This window comes from Aplidium turbinatum, chromosome 7 (assembly GCF_918807975.1).
Source record: "Aplidium turbinatum chromosome 7, kaAplTurb1.1, whole genome shotgun sequence".
NCBI lineage: Eukaryota > Metazoa > Chordata > Ascidiacea > Aplousobranchia > Polyclinidae > Aplidium > Aplidium turbinatum.
The window spans coordinates 8,075,848-8,093,254 of NC_137478.1; the positions used below are offsets into that span (position 1 = coordinate 8,075,848).

The 17,407-nt window shown below is 43.3% G+C and overlaps 1 protein-coding gene across 1 annotated transcript in view; it reads left to right on the forward strand.

Moving 5' to 3' along the window:
* Positions 1-2,645: 2,645 nt before the first annotated feature.
* Positions 2,646-17,407, forward strand: part of LOC145774117 (endoplasmic reticulum disulfide reductase DNAJC10-like) — a 69,997-nt gene continuing 55,235 nt past the window's right edge. The window contains exon 1 of the mRNA XM_082585270.1: positions 2,646-2,770. Coding sequence (XP_082441396.1) covers positions 2,646-2,770 — 125 coding nt within the window. The remainder of the gene's footprint in view (positions 2,771-17,407) is intronic.

Here is a 17,407-nt window from a genome sequence, read left to right on the forward strand (position 1 = left end):
ACATTTGAAAAGACATAAAAAATAGGGCTGTAGACAACTCAAATTTAAAATTGACTACAAAAATGCACTTCGGGTCAAAATTTAGTTAAAAAAAAAATATAAAAAAAAGGAACGCTTCCAGGTAGCATCGAACTCAGTCCCTCTAGCGTGGGAGCCAGCGACGTACCGCACGCGCTACGTAACGAGTTGAATAAAATGGTTGGATTTAGAACTTATATACGCTCTTCTCCTCTTTTGCTTTGAAAGAGAAAACGAAAAAAAAGTGACTGTATAGTGACGTCATGACCGGTCAAATAGTGTTTCAGATTCAAAGACCGGCGCCGGTCAAATAGCCACTGCCTTTTCTATTTGCCATAACCTAATCCTTTCCATGCGAAAGCCTACACATTCAAAAGTTTTTATCTTTTTCGGAAAATCAGCTACAGCATCACTCACCTCAGATGTAATTTCAGGAAAACACAAATGAGATTTTGCAGTTTCTTGGCAAACAGATGTCGTTGCAAAGAATTAAAATCTTTCAAAGCTTACTTTTAAGGATACCCTGTGAAGTCTGAATTGTTTACATCATATACATTTGCTTGTGAACAACATAAATAGCCTCGCATTAGGAGATAGCTAACTCATTAACGTGCTGGTAGGTCTATATCGACTTTTGTAGTTAGTATCGGTAGTATCTTTTCTGTCCCAGACGTGTTAATGACGAAAAATAAAATGATTGATTGATAACTACATTGCATCACTGACTGCTATTGTAAGAATTTGAGCATATATGACATTTTCTAGGCAACATTTCACATTGTGTATTCATCATATAATAAAACCTCTTTATCAACTGATGCGGACTCTGACTACGTTTACATTAGATGAGAAGCAAAATGAAAATGACACAACAGTTTCCGAACTCCGCAGTGAAATCTCATATGGGTGTGAAAAATTTTCCTTTATATAGACAAAATTGCAAGACCGTAACAAAATTTCTAGCCAAAACAGGTTTCAAACCAGCCTATAAACATTAAACAAGCAAAACTTTTCGGAAGGAGGCGAAAAAATAGCCAAAGCATATTAGTATTTCATGCAAACTTAAAAATACTAAATCCAGTTGTCACAAATTTAATAAATTCTTCTGTGTAAAACCTCGATTTTATAACCATCACTACATATTATTTTGTTAAAATTAGAAAGTGCAAACTAGGCTGCTTCATCGAATATTCATCGACTTCAATTTGTTCTTTACATTTTTTTATAATATTTTTATAAATTTTTTCGTGATTTTTCTTCAACATGAGTTTATTATCTTTTGTTTTTGTTTGTTTGTTTTATTATCTTTATCCTGCATTGTGGGAAAGCGGACTTGAGCGCTATGCATCGGTGTACGCCTTCCGACGTAGGCCTACACCTGACCCACGCTGCAGCCAACGGCAATGTCTGTTTCCGGTTGTCTACTCTATTTATGACTTAAATTTGGTACCACCCATTACCCGAAATTGATCACGGGGTAGAGGCAATTATCGTAAAGTTTCTTGCCCAGAGAAACAACAGCAAGTGCGGGTGGCTGGAGTCAAACATGCAGGCTCTCGACTGCGAGCCTAACGCGCTAACCACTCGGCCACTGCTGCCGACAAGTTAAGGCCCTTTGTTTTTACGATTGGGTTATTTTGTTTTCTTTCACGAGTTCGGCATCGAATCCTATCTCACTACTCTGTTGTTCAATCGTCCTGTGACAACGGAGTACACCGGTCATCATAGCTCTGACGAAATCAATCAATTCGTTGAGGTAACTCTTTGATTGCTGTTGTACTTGTAGCTAACAAGTTTATTTTTTGACGATCCAGCGGATATTGTCACAAGCAAAGTGTAAAATACTCAGCAGAATATTCTTCTCAGTTTTGCATTAACTCGCAGCATTCAGCATAATGGTGTCTCGTCCGGAAAAACATATTGTTCGGATGTGATGCCGTAGTGATGAGGCTGAAATTAAGTCAGTAGTGATGAGGCTGAAATTGCTTGGCAAAAGCTTCAATAGTTTTTAAATGAGTTGTTTATCAGTCTTTATTTGGGCTATTCTAAAATATTTTGTTCACAAAGTTTTGGTGTCGTCACGTTTAATTTCAAAGGAAAGCCAATTTAGCTTCCTTTTGGTTTCGAAACGAAACGTGTAACCATTTCATCATGATTCTGATGATTTGATCGTTTGCCTTCGAATCCAATCCCTCATGAACAATCGTTTTGTTTCCACTGAAAACAGGTCGTTTCGAACAACATAACTTTTTTACTGCACCAAAGATAGTTTGTAAAATGGTACCGTACGTTTATTCTTGTCAGGACCTAACATCCTCCCTTATGTGCACCTTACACCAGAGACCTTCGAATCCTTGGTCCAGCGTCGAGATCCTGGTGTGACGTGGATGGTGGATTTTTACACCAACTGGTGCGGACCATGCCAAGAGCTGCTTTTTGATTGGAAGGAAATGGCAAAGGTCTGATTATTCTTGTTCATCTTTTTTTGCTAGTCCTCCATCACCATCTAAATAAGAGAGTGCTTGTAGTAAGCCTGGTTTCGTTTGACATTTGTATTTTTTCCAAAGATGCTGCATGGAGTTGTAAAGGTCGGTGCCATCGATTGCGCAAAGCTAGACCATGAGCAAATGGTGGAAGCTTATCCGGAAATCCGCTTTTTTTCTTCAAAAAAGCGGAAAAAATTAAACCCTCTTTATCAAGAGTACAACGATTGGGAAAGAGATGCTCACTCTCTTGCAGCGTGGGCACTTGAGTAAGTGTGAACTATTGCTTGGATTTTGTTAATGTAGCTGTACTGCAGAAGCCATCACTTCCACTCTGGTCAAATCATGAAATACGCTCACAATTGAAGAATGTACTCGTTACTCTCTCTTGCACACCTCAATCATTTGTTCATCTTATTTTTAAATTTTGTGGTCCCGGGTCGGAACCAGCGAGCAAGTGAATCTAAAAAGATAAGACTACAAAAAGTTTTTAAACCGTGCATAAACAGTTGTTTTGGCGGCAGGATACGTCAATAGTCGCAATGGGACAGCTATGTAGGTGGTCACAGCGGTAAACCATAATCTCTTCATGGGAAAATTGTAACATAAGATTCCCAAATCCGTTCGTCTGCATGCAATGACCGAACAAGAAACACGCCTTTGAAACGTCTATTCAAATTGTATTTCTGTAAAATTAGCCCGCGGCTACCGAAAACGAGGGGGTGCAACGCCGTACACCTTTAAAAACTGTCACTACAGAACAGATTAATTGGATAAAAGACGGAACTTTTGTCCAGCTAGCAAGCACTAAGCCAACAGTTAAATGTGCGGCCAACTTTCAAGCAACCATTTCACGAATGAATCAGAAAAATTTGTGATAACTCAAAGGCACGTCAGCAGTTAGTGTGACGCAATAAAAAGACATTGTCACGCAATTCAAAACAGGTGTTCAAAGCTGGTAATCCTATGTTTCCTGTTTAAACAGGTTTCAAACTGAAACAGGCCTAAACAGGTTTGACACAAGTCTTATGAACGATGTGCAATTTTGGCACATTTTCTAGCAACTTCCATGACGTAATATTCAGTAGAGCTGAACGGTATTTATATGACGTTTGATTTGGTGAAAAATTGTCTGGAACATAGCGTCCCCTAGTTATGACAGTCTGACATGGCATAACTAAAAAAGAATTGACGACAATTGTGAGCCAATGAATAAAAACACATGATACACAAATTGTTTGAATCACTCACGATTAAGTTAATACGCAAATACAAAGGGCATGCAACGAATGAACAGCAATAAGACTAATACGACGATACATGAAATTGGTACCATAGGTACACGCTAAATGACGCTCTATACAATGGTTGCGATAATAACCGACTGTTCTGGGCTCAGACAAAGGTCGACCACCGCAGACAGAACCAGGCTCAAACCATAACACTAGGTGTTCTTTACGGGGGCGAGGCACGAAATATCTCTCAACACGTAGTCTACTTTCACTTTCCCCGTACTCTCATCATAGTTGCAGACGGCAACTTTGGCTCTACGAACCACAGGCTTCCCTTTCCTAATTTGTGGAACTACCTCATGCACCCTCCCAAGTTGATACTTCCCACGTTTACCAATGTCTTGGAGAGAACCTACCACTACAAGTTGACCAGGCTCCAAATTCTCGGCCATTTTTAGCCATTTTTTCCGGCACTGAAGACCTGGCAAGTAAAAATCGATCCATTTACTCCAAAACTGATGAGAAAGTGACAAATTGAACCGATAATCCCTTCTTAGTTGGTCACGATCATGTGGTTGCCCAACAGCACAGTATGGGTCTAAGTATGGGGTCAAAAGTGAGGCAGGGGTGATGACAGTAAAATCCCTAGGGTCGTCACTCAAAGGTACCAAAGGGCGTTCGTTCACGATCCGAACGGCACTGCCTGTGTACGTAAGCAGTTCAATAAAATTAGGCTTACGTATTGAAGCGTCCAAAATGTGAAAAAAGTATTTGGTCACATCAGCCATGAAACCAAATCTTTCAAGCCGAAATCTAGCCAAGACATCTGCCAGAGGGTTTAACAAGTCAGACAAGTCAGGACAAGAAGACATTACATCATTTACACAAGTTCCTCGGAATTCAGACTTGCCATCGTAAACAATGCGCGTTTTTAATTGTGACGTAACAAAGTATGGTAAATACCATTCAAATCCCTTGACATTTCCTGCTTCACCAGCACGCTCAATATAGCCATTAGATTTAAGATCTTTCATGGTGTCAGTAAGGAAATCACGAAGTTCAGGTTGTTTTAAAGCTTTCTTTCTTAAAGCAGCAGCTCTATCTGACGCCAACACAAAATTGTTAGGTAAATCAATATCTTCCTTCAACGGTACAGGTAGGCTATCTCAAATCGACCAGCTTTCAACTCAATATTCGGTTCAACAAGTTCTCTAGCCAAAATGTCATTGCGAGACAATTCACAGGTTTCATTTTGCAAGGTCAAGTCCTGAATGACTTTATTCAGGTCTGCTATTTCCATATCACGAGACTCAATTTTACGCTGAAAGCCAGAGATGATATCCGACTCTGAAGACGTCTGCACTCTGCACACGTTAGCAACGCTTTCATCTAAGGGTGACTTACTGTACCACCACAAGCCAACCAACCGAGAGGAGTGAGCAAAGCATGCGGTTCACTGTAATGTTTCGCGCTAGCCTCTACGTCTGACTATTTCGGACGAACTCCCAAAGACGAACAGATAACTTTATTTGAATCTCAAACATAAATTGGCAATGTACACGCCCACATAGCTGCGGCACTAACGATTGACTTTGACAACTAGTTGAACTCGAGTTGGAGAATCTGCCGCATCACTGTCAGGAAAGCGTACTTAACAGCGGCCAATCAAGAGGTCATGGAAAACGCGTAAGGCAAAATGTGAAACACAAGGTAGCCTACAAACTTAAAGGGCAAGTTCTCAAATAAATTAAAAGTTTAAAGGCACGTTTCCAATATTACATCCCCCTTTGTCTGAAGAAAGAAAACTATTTCACAATACACAAACAGATTAAAATGAACTTATGAAGAGTGGTACACTGCCAGATACATATGAAATAACGAAATCACATCTACTACACAATTTACTTTCAAAAAACTTGGATGAACAGTAAGAACAACTTATAGCACGTTGCACAACACGAAATCTAAACGTACCACGATACTATCACACTATGTGCACTACTACTTAGGTTGCACAGACGCCATAGGCTATCTCTCAGGAGGCTTTACTACCCGGCCAGAACGGGTCATATACGGTGCTGGCATATTATTTTAGCGTGGCGCATTGGGCTCGTCGTTAGATTGATCAAATACATGTGCATCAGGAACCAAAGGATTAAATTTGAATGTCGGCTCCACATTAATTAAATATCTCCGGTTCCCCTGTAGGTGTTGCCATAAGAATCACGCACATTATAGAATCGCGGTGAATTGTGACGACCGGTTACGACAGCTGGCTCCCATTTTTTTCCAACTCTGTGGCGAACATTTTGGCCATTAACAAGAGGTCTCATGGGTCTACTTGAGCGATCATAATACCTTTTGTTGCGAGTACGACGTTTTACAAATTGTTTCTTCACAAAAGCGGGGTCAACTGAGACGGGCTGTAATTGGTCTTCTGTCATTGGTATTAGTTCTCGCAATCTTCTCCCCATCAACAACTGAGCAGGTGATCCTTCAGGTCCAATGGGTGTGTTCCTGTATTCTAAAATACTGAGATAAGGGTCACGGTTGGTGCTTTATCTAATAAACGTTTAGCAGTTTGAACAAACTTTTCTACAAGCCCATTTGACTGTGGGTATAATGGGCTGGAAGTTTTATGGTTAATTTTCCAACTATCACAAAAATTTGCAAACTCTTTTGAGTGAAATGGAGGGCCATTATCTGATCGGAGGGTTTTTGGAATACCATGTCTGCAAAAGAAGGATTTCATGTGATGAATTACGTTCTGACTAGTGGTCCTATTTAACAAAGCGGTTTCAAAAAATCTACTGTAGGCTAATAGTCGACGACAATTAAATAGTTAGCATTGTTCCAGTGAAACAAATCTGCTCCAACAATTTCCCATGGGTTACTGCCTTACTGGGTGGTTCGTGAGGAATTAAAGGCTCTTTGGGATTGTTGTACTGCAATTGTTTACAAATGTCACAAACAGAGATCAAATCATTAATATCAGAGGACATACGAGGCCAATAAAACAGATCTCGGGCTTTTTGGGTACATTTCACAATTCCTAAATGACAAGCATGCAACATTTCAAGCATTTCTTTACGAAGTGCAAATGGCACAACGATACGTTCACCTCTCAAAATTAAACCATTATGCAAAGATAACTCGGATCTGAGTTTCCAATAAGGACAAGCATGGATATCGAGGCTCTTTTTATGTTTGGGCCAATTGTTCAATAGATACTTTGTTAAGATTTGTGATGTTCTGTCATCTTTTGTTGCATTTCTAATGTTTTCTAAACAGTCAGTCTGAACAGGAAACGATTCTGCTATCATTAAAACTTGGCTGTCTGTATCAAATTGGGGCTCACCAACATCTTCAGGGTGCTTTCTAGACAACGTGTCTGCAACCGATATAGACTTTCCAGGTCGAAATTCAACGTTGAGGTCATGCGGCTGAATTTTGATCATCATGCGTTATAGCCTTGGTGGCGCCCTTGAAAGTGGTTTTTTGAAAATGGACTGTAGAGGCTTGTGATCAGAATGAATGGTAAAATGTCGGCCATAAACATACTGGTGGAAGTTAACACAACCATAAACGATGGCTAACATTTCTTTTTCGATTTGAGAGTAGTTTTGTTCAGTAGGTGTGAGCGCGCGGGATGCATAAGCGATTGGTCCTTTGTGTTGCAATAGCACTGCACCAAATCCATCTTTAGAGGCATCAACTTGAATACACACAGGTTTTTTCGGTTCAAAGTATTGTAAGACTGTACCTGGTTGCCTTGTGATGTAGTCTTTCACGTGTTGATACTGCTCGTTGTTTTCTGAATTCCACGTCCACGTGTCTTGCTTCAGGAGATTTCGCAATGGCGCTGTAATCTCTGATAACTGTGGCGCAAATTTTCTCAAAAAATTAATTAATCCCAAAAAAGTTTGGAGTTCTTTCTTTGAATTCGGTGGCTTCATGTTTGTAATAGCATTGATTTTGTTTGGGTCTGGTTTAATACCATTTTCGCCAATAATATGTCCATCTTCTTCGTCGTATGAGCTGTTCTTCCGGACTATATGTTTGGACATGATGTCATCAGCCACTCGACAGTCTCGTCATCCAGGGCCTTCAGTCCAAGCGTTCCATGTGGTGGTTGATGGATTGGGCAGTCATGAACGACATGATCTACTGTTTGGTCTGTGGCGCCACACTCGCATCCCGGTGAGGGAGCCAGACCCCATCTGCACATGTCTGAACGAAAGCGACCGACGCCGGTTCGTAGGCGGTTAAGCCGGACCCACGCAAGTCTTGCGAGGGACATTCCCAGAGGGTGGGGATCGACGTCGGGTAGGAAATCACGGAGTCGGGAGGTGTTGTTTTGCCACTCCATGTTCCATGTGTAGTTCGTCCAGTGTGCCGCACTTATTCCAAGATCTTCAACGTTGTTCAGAAGCTGTCGTGCGGCGGGCACAAATGGGCGTCTTGATTTCAGTCGCTGCTGTCCTCCAGGTAGGCGCTGGAGTGTACTGTGGAGGAGGTGGTCGGGGTCCAGTGCGCGACGAGCAAGGGAAATTATGGCTCCTTTACGGCGAAGCTCAGCAGGTTGGATGCCTGCAAGGATGGGAAGGCAGTCCGTTGGAGTGGGACGCAGGCATCCAGTCACAGTGCGTAGTGCGTCATTGATGGCGGTGTCAATGTGGCGGGTGTGAGAGCTACGGCACCACACTGGTGCGCAGTACTCAGCGGTAGAATGGACGAGGGCCAAGGTAGCTGTGCGAAGGGTTTTTGCATCAGCTCCCCAGCCGGAACCCGCCAGCCGCCTCAAAAGTGCAACGCGCGCAGATAGTTTTTTGCGCAGTGACTCCAGGTGTCGTCGGTACGTGAGTGACCTGTCCAGGGTTACGCCGAGGTAGGTAGGTTCGGCGCAGTAGGGGAGGTGTTCGTCATCGGTGGTAATGTTGATTTCACGTTTTGCTTCCTTGTCGTTTAAATGGAAGGCTGCCGACACTGTCTTTGCCTTGCTGAGCTGTAGCTTCCATTTCTGGAGATATGTTGATATAGTTGACATGTCCTGGCTTAGGTTCCTCTCCATTGACTGCCAATCTCCGGCTGGATGCAGGAGAGCCAGATCGTCTGCATAAGCATACTTCCTGGAGATGGTGTCAGGCAGGTCGTAGATGTAAGTGTTAAACAGGAGGGGAGCCAGGACAGAGCCCTGTGGGACGCCGTTCCTGAGTCGACGAAGTCTACTTCGTCGGCCGCTACCGGTGGAAAGGGTAAAACTGCGGTTTTGCACAAGTTCCATAATCATATGGACCATGTGCCTGTCAGGAAGGAGACGGAGTAGTTTGCAGGTAAGGCCGCTGTGCCATACAGTGTCGTAGGCAGCCGTGAGATCGACAAACACGGCGCCAGCCTTCTTTTTTGCCGAGAAGCTGTCCTCGATGTCTTGGGTCATCAGAGTGACCTGGTCTACGGTTGATCTTCCGTGGCGAAAGCCGGCTTGTTCCCGAGGGAGCTGAGGGTCTATTATCGGTTCGACACGGACGTAGATAAGTCTCTCGAGTATCTTGAAGGGGATACAGAGCAGAGAGATGGGGCGGTAGCTCTTCGGATCCCCTGGGGGCTTCTTCGGCTTTGGGACTGCAACCACTAGGGCTCTTCTCCAGATTCTTGGGATGCGCAGGTGACGCAAACAGCAGGAAAGGAAGTCTTTTAACCAGGACCTCATAGAGGGGGCAGCTTGGAGTATTAGTTCCGGGCATAGGTGGTCAAGGCCCGGGGATTTGCCTGGCTTTAGGTGCTGGAGGGCGGAGGCAAATTCTTCTGGGGTAAACTCACCAGAGATTTTGCCCTCGACAGGTGTTGGGACCTTCCAGAGGTCCGTCATTTCCTTGAGGACGGACTTGTCTGATTCACGGTCTCTCGTTTTGTGCACTCCATTTTTCACAAGTTGTGAGGCGATGGAATTTGCTGAGATGGGGCATTGGCGACGAGAGGCACGTGATCTGCCAGTGAGGTTGTTGAGTGTACTCCATGCTGTGCGGCTGGAGTGCGTGAAGTCAATTGAGTCTATGGCTTCTGTCCAGCGCTTCTTCCTCTTTGAATCCATTCTTGTCAGCAGGGCTGTTGCTGAGTTGGTGGTGGCGGTGCCCTGGGGGGAACGGAGGAAGTCGCGGTAGAGCCTGTCGCACTCCACATCCCAGCAAGGTATGTAGTTTTTCCGTCGACCTCGCGGGATGGAGTCTTTTGCCGCAGATATGATTGCATCACAGAAGTCCTGGTAGGCTTCATCCACTTTGATGGTGTGTGGGGATGGGAGGTACTGCGTAGCTTCGTTTGTGAGGAAGCTGTAGTATTCCCAATCGGCCTTTCTGAAGTTCCATCGCTTGACAGGCTTGCTCGGAATAGGTGTGGCGAGCAAGGGGGCCGTGATTAGCGAGGTTCGGTGTTGAGACCTTGGGAACTTCTCTAGCACACGTCTGTCCGGCTGGCGATCATCGGGGTCATCACTTGCGAAAGCCAGGTCTGGGTTCGTGCCAGTGTTCCAACGACCGAAGTGGAAGCTCGGTGCGCCCTTGGGATCGTATAAGAGGGCGAGGTTATTGTTGGTTGCCCAAGCGGCCAGACTTTCTCCGTCGTTGTTGATGGAGTTGTAGCCCCAGTCAGTGTGGTGGCAGTTAAAATCGCCAGCGTAGAGGCTGGGGTGGGGGAACACTGGGATGGCTGTTGATGTTATCCGCGAAGGTGGGGGCTTGTAGACATTGACGATGTTGTAGCCTGCTACATCTACACAAAGCCACTCGATCTCCGATTGAGCTTGGGATTGGTCAACCAAGGACCAGCTCAGCCGGTCATGGACAAACGTGGCGAGGCCGTGTTTCCTGCTGCATGTTGCGCCTGCGAGTGTGAAGTTGGTTATTACCAACTTATCCACAGATGTACAGTGAGTCTCCTGGAGGAGGATGATGAGGGCTTGATGCTTGGTGGCCAGGTGCTCGATGATGTTGAGCTTGCTGGCCGTGATGCCCTCGGTGTTCAGCTGCAGTACGGTGGGTCGTCGGTACTTTTCGACAGTGCGAGCACTGCCGTGCCTTGAAAAGGGCATTTCCCTACCCACCCTGCGCTGAACAGTCTCATTAGCTCTTGTTTGACAAGCTTCGTTTCGCATACGTATTTTGTATAATTTCGTATGTTACTGACGGGGGGGACCACGTGAAGGTGCTTGTCTTCCTCCCCAATATGTCCATAGTAAGATACTTCGGACAAACCAAATTTGCATTTATCCAGGTTTAGCTTTATACCTACTTTTCTGCATCGATCAAGTGTTGTTTTCAAGTTCTCGACTGCTTCTTTTTCGGTATCAGCCCACAGCAAAATGTCGTCAATAATAACGCCTTGCTTCGGAATTCCTTGCAGGAATTCTTCCATACGCTTCTGAAACACATCTTGTGAAACCTTTAAACCAAACGGTAATCGTAAAAATCGGTAATTTCCAAAGCTTGTTGAAAATGTTGTAAGTTTAGAACTTTCTTCGTCTAAAGGTGTTTGCCAGTAGCCTGATCTGGCATCCAAAATTGAAAAATATTTAGCTCCAGAAATGTTACAAGCAACGTCTTCAAACGTAGGTAACTGGTGGTGCTGACGCTTTACAACTTTGTTTAACGGTCTCGGGTCCAAACATAAACGCAACTTACCATTCTTTTTACATGTAATGGCAATAGAATTTACCCAATCAGAGTGTTCGTTCACAGGTTCAACAATTTTTTGAGAAACTAATGAATCTAATTCAGCTTTAACTTTGTCTTGTAGGGCAATTGGTATTTGTCGAGGTGGAATTCTAACGGGAGTGGCATTTTCCTCAATTACGATTTTATAAGGTTCAGGAAAACAACCAATGCCATCAAATACATCGTTGTATTCTCTAAGCAAATCCTGATATCTATCAGCGACTTTCGGCATGCGATGTTCAACTTGTAAAACAATTTTCATCAGACCCATTGAAGTACTTGATTTTAGACAAAAAAGTGGCGGTGAATGACTATCTACAACGTAAAATGTGTGGTTTTGAACGATGTCTCTATACTTGCAATTTAAGGATATTTTTCCAAGTGGGTGAATGATGGTTCCTCCATAAGCAGTTAGCGTAGCGTTGGTAGGAGATAGTTCACGTAAGTGAGAAAACTTTTCATACACGTTTTTTGGAATTACGTTAACTTGAGCTCCAGAGTCCAATTTAAACTTCACATTGAAATTGTAGTCAGCCATTAAGATATTTACAAACATTTCATCAGGGTTGGAGTCATTTTTGTCTATGCAGCCAATAAAATATGATGACTCACCATTGTTGTCTTCGATCGTTAGCTGATGAATTGGTCGATTTCTACAAACGAAAGAAAAGTGGTTCGGCCGTCTACAGTTGTGGCATTTTTTTCCTTCTGCTGGACATTTCCTCCCATGCTTATAACCGCATTTGGAACAGTTCGGTCCACTTCTTTGTTGTCTTCGATCTTCTAACTTGAAGTGACGACGATGGCTGGAGAACTTCGCGTAATTGACGTGTGAGGATTCAGGGAACACGTGAGTGATTTGTTGTTGGGAAATCTCCTCGCCTTGCACAATTTCGATGCAACGTTCCAGCGTTGGATTCAGTTCTTGTAACAATCTTTTGCGTACATCGTCAGACCGTACGCCTCTCACTACATTATCACGTATCAGGCTATCACGTAGATTGCCAAGCTCACAACGACCTGCCATCAAACGGAGATCGGTAACAAACGAATCGAATGGTTCATCCAGTCCTTGACTTCGAGTGAATAACTTGTGACGTTCAACGGTAATGTTCTTTCCAGGCTCGCAGAACTGCTCGAATTTGTCCAGAATTGATTTGGGATTTTTCTTTTCGTCTTCTGTCAGTGTCCATGTGTTATATATGTCACGGCCCTCCTGTCCAATGTACAGTAGCAAGTAGCTGCATTTTTCGACATTTGACTTCGCAGATAGAGGCCCACTAAACGTCAACTCGATCATCTGCCTCCATTTTTTAAAATTGTCTGCAACGTTTCCTTTTTGGAAGTTCATTTCTGTCCTTGTTGCGTGCGTCGAATCCATCTGACACCATATAATGTTTCGCGCTAGCCTTTACGTTTGACTATTTCGGACGAACTCCCAAAGACGAACAGATAACTTTATTTGAATCTCAAACATAAATTGGCAATGTACACGCCCACATAGCTGCGGCACTAACGCTTGACTTTGACAACTAGTTGAACTCGAGTTGGAGAATCTGCCGCATCGCTGTCAGGAAAGCGTACTTAACAGCGGCCAATCAAGAGGTCATGGAAAACGCGTAAGGCAAAATGTGAAACACAAGGTAGCCTACAAACTTAAAGGGCAAGTTCTCAAATAAATTAAAAGTTTAAAGGCACGTTTCCAATATTACGATTTTCACCAACACGCTCCTCTTTGGCCCACATCAAATAAGCGTTGTCGTTGCCAATCAGTACATCTACAGTAAAGGTAAAGGTGAGTCCCATGCTTGAACGTTCACGTAACGTACAGGTACAGTACTACAGTACTACTAACGTACATCTACAGTACTACAATCATTCAAATGAAACATATTCACGTCATGAAAATGACGAAAACCACTTAAATCCTGCTTATGTGGTAAAGTTTTAACATCGTCAGTCCAAGCTGGGTTAACCACCGAAGTTATATCACAAAACAGTTCATCTGTCTCTAACGACTGGATGTTGAGTTTGACAAGGTCAGCACAAGTAGCTTTCTGACCAGCCAGGGTATCCATTTTAAACGACGCTTTGTCATAAGGTTTAACGCCAAGTTCGCAGACCAAATCACTCGAAACAAAAGTCAACTGCGAACCAGGATCATGCTGACAATACACCAACTTCGATTTGCCAGTCATTGGATTCAAAACACGAGCAGCAGTAACGCGGTTAAAGGCTGCTTTAACATTTCCAATCTTAACATTACGCACAGGAACTCTAGCACCAGCATCATCTTTGCTGATCGAATCCAGAGAATCACGTGACGTCACATAAAAATCATGCAGAAGAAAATAGTGTTTCCTATCGTTGTTAGGTCCACACTGACGACAGTTATTACAGTCCCTAACCATATGCTGGCGCAAACAATTCGAGCATTTGCCAGCTTTCACAATAACATCTCTCCGATCTTTAGGTGTCAAGCGCAAAAATTCTTTACAATTAGACAAAAAATGATATTCAACTTGACCACGTGACGAACAATAAATGCATGCCGGTAGGTTCTTACGTCTAGCCTCACCACCGCGCGGTGCGCCAACAACAGTCGAGTACTGCGAACTCCCTGACATCACATCATCATGGGGTTTTACGGACGTCTGCCTAACCGGACATGAAGGCAATTTTCCTTTGCCAAACTTTTTAAAATGCTGCGACTCACCAGAATCGCCCATTAGCATAATGCTAAAATCGGTCGACTTACGCGTTTCCTCCCGTACTACAAATTCAAACAAACTCTGAAAAGTAGGCTCATCAGTGCCACCATACTGATCACCTAAAAAGTCAAGATAACGCTGCTTAGCGTCAAACGGGAGTCGCTTAGCCAAATCCAAAACAAAACGTCCTTCCAATTTGTCACGCTGACCATAAGCTTGCGCGTAAAGCAAACACTGCGACAATTCATCTTTAAACTCTTTCAAATCACTGGAAGAGATAGAAGTCAATTTGCTACCATAGCGATACTTTCTAATTTCTGGTTTTGCGAAAAGACCTCCAAAACGCTGGGACAAGCGAGCTAACGACATTTCTATCCTGTCTTCCTCTGACAAGCCAGGAGTGTCAGAAACCAAATTAGCAATCGTTTGCGCAGCTGTTCTAACACAAGCTGCTTGTAACAAAGTCAAACGAGTTCCTTTGAAGGGCGAAGCTGCCATTAAGGCCGTAACACGATTTTTAAAGAAGATAAATGGCATATTATTACCATCGTAACCAATCAAGGCCGCCTTATCGAAGAACGTCCTACTATTTTGGTATTCAAAAAAGCAATCCTGCTGTTGAGAACTCGATTTAGCGGGAGAAGACAAGCTATATCCCTTAAGGGGCTGAGTGGGCTCAGTCACATGCACAGCCCGATCACGATCCTCACACACGTTAAAATCAGGAGACGCGATACGCCTCTCACAACCACCCAAATTACGTGTAGCTGGGCGATCAAAAACTAGCGGCGCAGAAAACTGTGAAGGGGGCAAAGCATTACTAATAATGGCGGCCCCGTGACCTGTACGCTCTGGGGGAGGAGTTCGGTTGTAATTTGCAGACCTTGGCTCTACAGCCTTCGGAAGACCCTTAGCCGCGGCCCCGAGACCTCCTGAAACAGCTTGAAAAGATGTGGATTGTACAGGTCCACTTACAGATTGAACAGGTGTCTGGAAAAGGTTATGTAAATTCAACCGCGATTGATGTTCACTTCTGGAATGCCTAGAAGAGCCCTTCTTAGAACTACGCCAGGAGCCCAACTCTGAACGATATTCAGCTAAAACTACCTCTTTACGTTGTTCAGCCCTCAACTGAGCGTCTTTGAGTGCGAACTCAGCAGCTCTCGCTTCGGCTCTCGCGGCAGCCTCAGCTCTTATGGCCTCAGCTCTCGCGATGGCCTCAGCAGCTCTTGCTTCGGCCTCAGCTTGTATCTGGAGCTCCTCTCGTCTTAGCTGTAGGTTAATTTGTGCCACTACCCGAGACGAACTCGTAGACATCCTAGTGCTTACATTTGAGGCGCTATCCTCAGGATGTAGCCTATGTCAGCATCCAACATATCTGAGAACTCACTTACTTTTTGTTCAAAGTTATTTTTTAACGAGTTAAATTCGGGGTCTACCCTATCATGAAGTTCTGCCAAGATTGCAGAGTTAAAAATTTTAGTCAAAAGAGCATGGAAATGCCGTAAATCCTCTTCCAAAGTAGAGAACTTAGATCTAAAAATTAACAGTTTCTGCTTATCACTCAAAGAACCTATAGGGCTACAAAAAGTTCCCCAATTTGAGTCAAAATATCCCTTCTAAGATGCCGGGCCTCTCGAACTGACTTAGCCTCATCGTTACTGGGTCCCTCCCCAGAATGGCCTGTTCGACCGCAAAGAACATCATCAGGCTTAAACTCAGTCGAGTCGACGGCGGTCGAGTCCCTGTCACTACCGAGTGTAGACATATTAAATGTTGGGGCTAAATTTAACAATTAAAAAAAATTAAGTTACACAAACACACAAAATTAAGTTATAAAAAACTTAACTGCAAAGACCGTAAAAAATACAAAAAAGAATTTAAATGCATAATACCGTAGTTGTACGGGTAGGCTATATGAAGTCCTAAAGTTCCACAAAACTTGCTTGGATTCGTTCACTTGAATCTTCAAGCACAGATGGATTGTCTTTAATCTTCTTTCTTGCCAATGATTGTCAAAATTATTTTTCTTCAGTACCAAACTGAGAAGAAATGTCTTTACTTTTCTTTGCTTCTGTAAGAGTGTAGACTACCAACCAACAAATCTTCTTTTATTATTTCTTGTACTTCTAAGTAGTTCTTCTGCACTAGCTGACAACAAACTCGTCTTTTATTTTTTATGCTTCTAAGTGCTTCTGTGCCAAACACTAGACAGAGAATCGTCTTTTATTTTTTATGCCTTCAAGTGCTTCTTGGCCTACCAGCTAACAAAAACGTCTTTTATTTTTTATGGTCACAGCGGTAAACCATAATCTCTTCGTGGGAAAATTGTAACATAAGATTCCCAAATCCGTTCGTCTGCATGCAATGACCGAACAAGAAACACGCCTTTGAAACGTCTATTCAAATTGTATTTCTGTAAAATTAGCCCGCGGCTACCGAAAACGAGGGGGTGCAACGCCGTACACCTCTAAAAACTGTCACTACAAAACAGATTAATTGGATAAAAGACGGAGAATTTGTCTAGCTAGCAAGCACTAAGCCAACAGTTAAATGTGCGGCCAACTTTCAAGCAACCATTTCACGAATGAATCAGAAAAATTTGTGATAACTCAAAGGCACGTCAGCAGTTAGTGTGACGCAATATAAAGACATTGTCACGCAATTCAAAACAGGTGTTCAAAGCTGGTAATCCTATGTTTCCTGTTTAAACAGGTTTCAAACTGAAACAGGTTTGACACAAGTCTTATGAACGATGTGCAATTTTGGCACATTTTCTAGCAACTTCCATGACGTAATATTCAGTAGAGCTGAACGGTTTTTATATGACGTTCGATTTGGTGAAAAATTGTCTGGAACAGTAGGCTAGCTAGTGAGTAGCTACTGTATTGGGTTAATAAAATTACAAAACAAGCAAGTATAATAAATACTCTGCGTATATTAGGCTAGCCTACATTGTATAGCCTAAATCAGGGGTCACCAAATGGCGGCCCGCCACGCTGCATCGCTGCGGCCCGCGGAAGGTATCAGCGTACAAGTATAACCAAAAATACTTTTCTTGAGGGAGTTAAAGAGCACGAAGGCAAAAATTACTTTCCTGGAAGCATATTTTCGCATTGCATACGATTCCACCGATCGACCAATCAGATTATAGTTCTAGGTGGGGGTTGCTTAAAGTTATTCCAATGCGATGTCCAGCCACACTGTCCCAGTGGTTGATTAAAACGTCTGTTTTCGAATTTTGAAATTGTCTG